Source organism: Lepidochelys olivacea (assembly GCF_965140295.1).
Source record: "Lepidochelys olivacea isolate rLepOli2 genome assembly, chromosome: 24".
NCBI classification, from domain to species: Eukaryota; Metazoa; Chordata; order Testudines; family Cheloniidae; genus Lepidochelys; species Lepidochelys olivacea.
The window spans coordinates 19,084,587-19,093,405 of NC_140434.1; the positions used below are offsets into that span (position 1 = coordinate 19,084,587).

Genomic DNA, 8,819 nt, shown 5'->3' on the forward strand with positions numbered 1-8,819 from the left:
TGTGGGGCTGGTGGGGGGCGCTGTGGGGCTGGATGGGCCTGTGGGGCTGGTGGGGGGTGCTATGGGGCTGGTGGGGGGCGCTATGGGGCGGGATGGGCCTCTGGGGCTGGTGGGGGGCGCTATGGGGCTGTGGGGCTGGTGATGGGATGCTATGGGGCTGGATGGGGCTGTGGGGCTGGTGGGGGGCGCTATGGGCCTGTGGGGCTGGTGGTGGGGGCGCTATGGGGCGGGGTGGGGCTGATGGGGGGCGCTATGGGGCCGGATGGGCCTCTGGGGCTGTTACAATTGTGCCCTGGAGGATCATCCAGGCAGCGGCGCCACCTGGTGGCCGAAGGTGGAATTGCGGGTTCCAGCCGCGCCCCTGGGCAGGGGCAGGTGAGGCCACAGGTGAGTCAGCGGCACCTGGATTTACAGGTAGGTTCAGGCCCGGGGCGGGTTCCCGGCTGCTCCCGATCCCCCCTCCCCGGCCAGGAATCACCCAGAGAGCTGCAGAGGGTGCGACAGAACTGACAGCCGGTGCCCCTCACTCCCGACCCGCAGCCCCCTGGCCGCCCGGTGCCCCTCACTCCCGACCCGCAGCCCCCTGTTAGCCCAGCCCTGGGCTCCCCCCCCTAGCTCTGCCGGTGCCCCTCACTCCCGACCTGCAGCCCCCTGGCCGCCCAGTGCCCCTCACTCCTGACCCGCAGCCCCCTGTTAGCCCAGCCCTGGGCTCCCCCCCACAGCTCTGCCGGTGCCCCTCACTCCCGACCTGCAGCCCCCTGGCCGCCCAGTGCCCCTCGCTCCTGACCTGCAGCTCCCTGGCCGCCCAGTGCCCCTCGCTCCCGACCTGCAGCCCCCTGGCCACCGAGTCCTGGGCTCCCCCCCTCAGCTCTGCCGGTGCCCCTCACTCCCGACCCGCAGCCCCCTGTTAGCCCAGCCCTGGGCTCCCCCCTCAGCTCTGCCGGTGCCCCTCACTCCCGACCTGCAGCCCCCTGGCCGCCCGGTGCCCCTCACTCCCGACCCGCAGCCCCCTGTTAGCCCAGCCCTGGGCTCCCCCCCTCAGCTCTGCCGGTGACCCTCACTCCTGACCCACAGCCCCCTGGCCGCCCAGTGCTCCCCCCCCCCCCCGCTTCCAACCTGCAGCCCCCGCTAGCCCAGGCCTGGGTTCCCTCCCCCCTCTCTCCCCCAGCTCTGCCGGTGCCCCTCACTCCTGACTCAAAGCCCCCGCTAGCCCAGCACTGGGTTCCCTCCCCTCCCCACCCCAGCTCTGCCGGTGCCCCTCACTCCTGGATCCAAAGACCCCAGAGCTGCAGGTTCGCACTTGCTCTGACAGGTGCGCAGTGTGTAAAAACGCCCCCACACTCCCTCCCCTCTCCTCAGCGGGGGGGAGGGGAGTGACCTGTCCGGATGTGGGGGCGGGGGGGGCTCAAGGCTTTGCCTGTGGCCCTCTTGTGAAGCTGCTTGTTTGTGTCGCTTCCTCTACGTTTTTCTCTCTCTCTCGCTCTGTCTTGTTCGTTTCTTCGTTCCCTCCTTCCCTCCCCCACGGTCGGACCCGCCCTGCCCAACCCTGGGTGCAGGAAGCACAAACTCTCCCCTCCGGCCTTCGCCAGCCGTCATGGCTGCTGCAGGGGGACCAGGTGCCCGTCGGAGCCCCTTCGCCCTGGGCACAGCCGCTCGGCGCTCGCTGGACAAGACCCTGCAGGGGCTGGAGAAGCTCCAGCGGCTGGTGGAGCAGCCGGGGCTGGGGCTGAGGAACAGCCCCCCCTGCCTGCCCCAGCTCCTGCCCCAGACACGCCAGCACCTGCTGCTGATCCGGGGCCAGCCTGGGGCCAGCCTAAGCTGCCTCTGGGAGGCCGGCTACTTCCCCGTCTACATCAACAACCTGCAGCGCAAGGTCAAGCAGGCCACCAAGCTCTTCAAGGGAGAGCCGGAGGGAATTTTCCAGGAGGGGTCGGCCTCCAGGTACTGGCCCCAAGGGGGCACCGTGGGGCAAGGAGGCAGGGAGAAGTGGGGAAGCCCAGGGCTGGGCTAGCAGGGGTCTGCAGGTCGGGAGTGAGGGGCACCGGCAGAGCTGAGGGAGGGACCCCAGGGCTGGGATAGCCGGGGGGTTCCAGGTCAGAATTGAGGGGTACCTGTCCACAGGGAGGGCTGGCCGCACCTATTGGACTCTGGTGAAAGGGCGCGGCCCCGAGTTACTGAGTAACCCGTTCCTATCGCAGGGGGGGCAGAAACAGAGCCAACAACAGAAAACGCCCAGATCCAGGAACCCTGGCTCCCCGCACTCCTGACCCGCAGCCCCCCCACCCCAGCTCTGCTGGCTCCCCGCACTCCTGACCCACAGCCCCCCCACCCCAGCCTGGGTTCCCCCCACCCCAGCTCTGCTGGCTCCCCGCACTCCTGACCCATAGCCCCCCCACCCCAGCTCTGCTCGTGCCCCTCACTCCTGATCCGCAGCCCCCCCCAACCTGGGTACCCCCCTACCCCAGCTCTGCTGGTGCCCCTCACTCCCGACCCGCAGCCCCCCCCACCAGCCTGGGTTCCCCCCACCCCAGCTCTGCTGGCTCCCCGCACTCCCAACCCGCAGCCCCCCCACCCCAGCTCTGCTGGTGCCCTGCACTCCCGACCCGCAGCCCCCCCCAACCTGGGTTCCCCCCCCCAGCTCTGCTCGTGCCCCTCACTCCCGACCCGCAGCCCGCCCCATCCCAGCCTGGGTTCCCCCCCAACCCCAGCTCTGCTCGTGCCCCTCACTCCCGATCCGCAGCCCCCCCACCCCAGCCTGGGTACCCCCATACCCCAGCTCTGCTGGTGCCCCTCACTCCCAACCCGCAGCCCCCCCCACCAGCCTGGGTTCCCCCCACCCCAGCTCTGCTGGCTCCCCGCACTCCCAACCCGCAGCCCCCCCACCCCAGCTCTGCTCGTGCCCCTCACTCCCGACCCGCAGCCCCCCCCCCACCTGGGCTCCCCCCCACCCCAGCTCTGTTGGTGCCCCTCACTCCCGACCCGCAGCCCACCCCACCCCAGCCTGGGTTCCCCCCCACCCCAGCTCTGCTCGTGCCCCTCACTCCTGATCCGCAGCCCCCCCCAGCCTGGGTCCCCCCCAACCCCAGCTCTGCTGGTGCCCTGCACTCCCGACCCGCAGCCCCCCCCACCCCAGCCTGGGTTCCCCCCCACCCCAGCTCTGCTGGTGCCCCGCATTCCCGACCCCTTTCCCACATACACACCGTCTTCTTTCCTTCCCAGTGTCTGTTTCTGGGAGCCTGGAGCAGCGACTGTGGGGTGGGGCAGGTGTCTGTCTGTCTTTCCCCCCAGTCTGGGGTTGTCTGGCTCCAGCAGCGTCTCTGGGACTCTTCGATGCTGCAGAGAAACTGCCCCTCTCCCCTTCCCGGCCGCCCCCCCACCAAGTGTGTCCTGTTGACTGTGGTGGGGAGGGGAGAGTGGACCCCATTCTCACCCCCGCTCTCATCTCTCCCGCAGGAGGAAGCTGACCAAGCTGTCGCTGATCTTCAGCCACATGCTGGGGGAGCTCCGGGCCCTGATCCCCAGCGGGCAGGACCAGGGGCACCAGTACCGGCCCAGCCAGCTGCCCGCCGAGGCTTTCTGGAGAGGGACATGGGGGGCACGGTGAGACCCTGATACCTCCCCCTGCCACCCCTCCCAGCCCCCCACCGAGGCCTTCCAGGGAAAGACATGGGGGGCACAGTGAGATCCCTGATACCTCTGCCCTGCCTACCCCCTGCCACCCCTCCCAGTCCCCCACCTAGGCCTTCCAGGGAGAGACATGGGGGGCACAGTGAGACCGCCGATACCTCCCCCCTGCCACCCCTCCCAGCCCCCGCACCGAGGCCTTCCAGGGAGGGACATGGGGGGCACAGTGAGATCCCTGATACCTCCATCCCTCAGCTATCCCCCACTATTCCCCTCCCAGCCCCCTGCTGATACATGGACTCTCTGGTATCCCTGCCCACACTACCCTCCTCCCCCTGACTTGCCCCCCAGATATCCCCTTTCCCTCTCCCACCCTGATACCCCCCCCTTCTTCCCCAGGGCCTCCCAACCTGCTACTTCCAACCATACATCAGCCCCACAGGCCCATCCCCCCTCACTGCCCCCTGCCCCCACAGGAGCCTGGTGCCTTGGAGCGAGTTCCAGGAGGGACTGCAGCGGGTTCACCCCGTGGTGCCCGGCCCCATGGCCGCAGCCCTGAGAGCCACCATGGACCTGACCTGCAGTGACCACGTGTCCATCTTTGAGTTCGACATCTTCACCCGCCTCTTCCAGGTACGGTTGGGGGGAGGCAGGGCTGGACATGGGGGGGGCCAAGCTGGGGAGATGAGGGCTAGGAGGGGCAGCCCTCCGCTGCGCACCTGCTCCCTCCATCCTCCCCTCCCTTCATCCTTCCCTTCCCCAGACCGTCCTCCATCCCCCCCGATCCGTCCCATGGGCCCATCCAGATTGCGGGGTTGGGCAGCTGCTGTGGCCAATCCCCCACAATGCCCCTCCAGCCGGCTTCGCTCTAGTCTCTTACCCCCCGCCCCTCCGAGCAGGGCCCAGGCGCTGGCCTTGAACCCCAGCAGGATGTGGCGTGTCTATCCCCGCTCAAGCTGAGCTGACCCGTGGGCGGTGTGGGGGGAGCACTGCCAGGGGCGGGCAGGCGGGAGGCCTGAGGGTTTCCGGCTCAGCAGCTGCAGAGCTGCAGCGGGGTGGGGGTGGGTGGAGAGATGCAGGGCAGATGGGGTGGGGGAGTCGCCCCTGGCGGCACAGAAAGGCAATGGGGGTCTTCGGGGGGGCTGCAAGACCTTGGTGTCCAGCGCGACCCTTGTGCCCTTCCAGCCCTGGCCCACACTGCTGAAGAACTGGACGCACCTGGCAGTGACACACCCGGGCTACGTGGCCTTCCTGACCTACGACGAAGTGAGGGCGCGGCTGCAAACCTATTCTAACAAGCCAGGCAGGTACGGACCCATGGGCAGGGGGTGGGGGAAGTGGGGAGCACCTCCTGCTGAGCCCCTGCCCCACTCCCTGTACGCATACCCCCGGCGCCCATTGGGGCCAGCACTGACTGCCAGGGGAGAGCACCCCCTACTGAGCCCCCATCCCACTCCCTGCAGCCTCTATCCCCTTGCGCTCCCCTCAGGCTTTGGGGTCACCCCCTGCCACTGACCCCGTTTTCCCCCCAGCTATGTGTTTCGGCTCAGCTGCACGCGGCTGGGGCAGTGGGCCATTGGCTACGTGAGCCGGGACGGCAGCATCCTTCAGACCATCCCCCAGGACAGACCCCTCTTCCTGGCGCTGATCGAGGGGCACAAGGAGGGCTTGTGAGTGGGGGGCCTGGCAGGGAGTGGGGCGGCTGAGGGTGTGACGGAGTGGGGCACAGCTGGGGCCCTGCTGGGCAGATCGGGACGGGGGCCTGGGGGGCAGAATCCTGTTACGTGCTGGGAGTCTGGTGTGATCTGGAACTTGGGCCAGGGTCGTCGTTTCTGCGTCGGGCAGGATGGGTCTGGATTCGGCGGGTCAGTTCTGGCCAGGCTGAGTTAGGTTGTTTCGAGTCGGCTCTGGGCAAGGTTGGTTCTGGTCTGAGCCAGAACTGACCCAGAATGAAACCCGCACGGCCCTGGAGACTCTAATTTGGGGAGCGTTGATGCCGACCCGCTGGGTCCTGGTGTGGATCCGTGGGGGGTTCTGGTCGGACCAGGCTGGTTCTGACAGTTTCCGCCCCCCAGTTACCTGTATCCAGACGGGAAGAACATGAATCCGGACCTGACGGAGCTGACAGAACCGACGCCTCAGAACCGGATCGAGGTCTCACTGGTTGGTACCGGGGCTGCTCCACGCCAGCCCTGCCCCCACCCTGAGCCCCCGTCCTGCTGCCCTCCCCGCCCCCCGGGCAGGCCCAGCGTCACCCTCCGTCTCCCCCAGGACCAAGCCCAGCTCTACTCCCAGATGGGATCCACTTTCCAGCTCTGTAAAATCTGCGCCGAGAACGACAAGGACGTTCGGATCCAGCCATGCGGGCACCTGTTGTGCGGGGACTGCCTGAACGCCTGGCAGGTCAGTCTGACCCCTGACCCCTGACCCCGGCTGGAATGCCTGGCAGGTCAGTCTGACCCCTGACCCCTGACCCCGGCTGGAATGCCTGGCAGGTCAGTCTGACCCCTGACCCCTGACCCCGGCTGGAACGCCTGGCAGGTCAGTCTGACCCCTGACCCCGGCTGGAACGCCTGGCAGGTCAGTCTGACCCCTGACCCCGGCTGGAACGCCTGGCAGGTCAGTCTGACCCCTGACCCCGGCTGGAACGCCTGGCAGGTCAGTCTGACCCCTGACCCCTGACCCCGGCTGGGCGGGGGCTGCCGGAACCCCTGGCAGGTGAGCCTGACCCTTGGCCTCTGACCTTGTTGTGACCCCTGACCCTGCAGTGTGGTGATTGCACGAGCACTGGCAAGGTCAGCCTGACCTCTGGCCCCTGACCCCACTCTTTGACCCCTGACCCCACTCTTTGACCCCTGACCCCCGTCTGCTCCCAGCAAACCCAGGCCCCGACCTGCCCCTTCTGCCGCCGGGAGATCCTGGGGCGCGAGGAGATTCGCATCGACCCCGTCGGCGGGCGCGGGGCGGGGGCGGCTCCGGACGAGGACGGGGACGACCTGGAGGACGTGGAGTCGGTGCTGCAGGAGCTGGCGGCCCTGAGGAAGGTGGGGGCTGGGGGGGCGAGGGGGGGAGGGGATGGGGGGTGAAGAGACAGGAGGAAGGTTGGGGGGCTGGGGGGCAGGGTATGGGGGGTGAAGAGACAGGAGGAAGGTGGGGGACTGGGGGAGCAAAGGGTGGTGGTGAGGGGGGTAGCGGGGGCAGGGTATGGGGGAATGAGACAGGAGGAAGGTGGGGGTCTGTGGGGGTGAGGGGGCAGTGAGGGGCAGGGGATGGGGGGATGAAGAGACAGGAGGAAGGTAGGGGGCTGGGGACGCTGGGGGGGTGAGGGGAGCACTGAGGGGCAGGGGATGGGGGATGAAGAGACAGGAGGAAGGTGGGGGTCTGTGGGGGTGAGGGGGCAGTGAGGGGCAGGGGATGGGGGGATGAAGAGACAGGAGGAAGGTGGGGGGCTGGGGATGCTGGGGGGGTGAGGGGAGCACTGAGGGGCAGGGGATGGGGGATGAAGAGACAGGAGGAAGGTGGGGGTCTGTGGGTGTGAGGGGGCAGTGAGGGGCAGGGGATGGGGGGATGAAGAGACAGGAGGAAGGTAGGGGGCTGGGGACGCTGGGGGGGGTGAGGGGAGCACTGAGGGGCAGGGGATGGGGGATGAAGAGACAGGAGGAAGGTGGGGGTCTGTGGGGGTGAGGGGGCAGTGAGGGGCAGGGGATGGGGGGATGAAGAGACAGGAGGAAGGTGGGGGGCTGGAGACGCCGGAGGAGGGCAGTGGGCAGCAGGGGATGGGGGGTGGGAGGATGGGGGGCAGGGAGACAGGAGGGGTGGGGCAGGGGCAGGGAGACAGAAGGGGAATATAGGGGGTGGGGGAGGAGCTGGAGCGACCCTCACCTCTGTCTCCCACCCACAGGCAGGGCATCCTGCGTTCCCCCCCTGCCCGGACCCTGAGCTGCCTGGTCCCCCCGTTCCCCCCCGGCTGGACCTGCTTCAGCCCAGGGACCCGGACCCCACGCCCCAGGTGAGCGACGCTGTCTGTGGGGCAACCGGAGTGAGCGCACAAGGGGCATGGGCAAGCCAGTGCAACAGTGGGCAAATGTGCAAGGGAATGTGTATGAGTGTGCGAGAGCGAGTGTGCAAGTTGCATCCCCTCTAGTGTAACCGTGTCCTCCTCTCTCTCTCTCTCCAGCACCTCCCACTGCCCCCCTTGGGCCACCCCAGCCAGAACCCCAGTGACTGGATCCGGCATCGGCCCCTGCCCCCCCGTCCCAGACCCCGGCGGCCCCCTGCCCCTCCCCTCTCCCAGGGGCCTGAGGAGTCCAGCTGACGGGGGGCAGGTGGGGGGGGGGTTGACAGCGCCGGAGACACAGTGAGTGATGCGGGGGGCAGACAGACGGATGGCGAAGGGACAGACAGACTGACAGGCCTTGACCACTAGCTCACGGCCTCCTTTCTCCTTCCTCCAACCCCAGCTCTACCTTCAACCTCATGGACCCAGGTGACCAGAGAACCCAGGTGTCCGGGTGGCTCCAGCTCAGCTCCCCCCACAGTACAGCCAGGGTGAGTCTGTCCTACTGCCATGCAGCCCCCCCACTTGCTCCAGCCCCCCGGTTCCCCTACCGAGCCCCCTCACTGTCCCTCTGTCTGTCCCTGATGTGTGTCTCTCTCTTATTCTAGGTCACTGCCCCAGGACTCCCTTGCAGACACCCCCAGGACCCACGGCCAGCGAGGGGGGGGCTGACCCTGTACTGACCCTGGGGCCTTGACCCATGGCCCCCTATGGAGGGCTGCGTCCCAGGCCCCCCGGTCAGTACCGCACAGAGACCCCCGACCGATGACCCAGAGACCAGCCAGAAAGACGTGACGCTTATGGGACCAGAGGCTGGGGGGATCCAGCAGCACTGGGGGGTGGGGCGGGGCGGGGCTGGGGAGTTGTTTAACTGAGGGGTCTGGACTCCTGTAACTCAAAGAGAAGCAATAAAACAGGGGAAAGGACCAGTTGGCCCATGCGTCTGCCCCTCTGGGTCTGGCTCTGTCTGCCCCCCCGCCCCCTGCTCCACACCCCTCCCCAGGAGTGTGGGGGTGAAACGTCTGCGGGGGTGCGATGCCAGCTGCGGCCACCAGGTGTCACCAGCACCCCATGGCAGGCAGGCTGCAGGATGAGGGACAGACAGACAGCCCCTGCTGACCCCCCTCTTCCCCCCAGG

The 8,819-nt window shown here is 68.3% G+C and overlaps 1 protein-coding gene across 1 annotated transcript; it reads left to right on the forward strand.

Moving 5' to 3' along the window:
• Positions 1 to 1,590: 1,590 nt before the first annotated feature.
• Positions 1,591 to 8,513, forward strand: CBLC (Cbl proto-oncogene C). Its single transcript, XM_084613847.1, has 12 exons — positions 1,591 to 1,941; positions 3,454 to 3,600; positions 4,101 to 4,257; positions 4,810 to 4,931; positions 5,157 to 5,294; positions 5,700 to 5,787; positions 5,896 to 6,027; positions 6,501 to 6,668; positions 7,526 to 7,633; positions 7,802 to 7,981; positions 8,085 to 8,172; positions 8,290 to 8,513. Exons 1-10 carry the CDS (start codon positions 1,595 to 1,597, stop codon positions 7,937 to 7,939), a joined length of 1,545 nt encoding a protein of 514 aa, XP_084469973.1. The 5' UTR covers positions 1,591 to 1,594; the 3' UTR covers positions 7,940 to 7,981; positions 8,085 to 8,172; positions 8,290 to 8,513.
• The last annotated feature ends 306 nt before the right edge of the window (positions 8,514 to 8,819 follow it).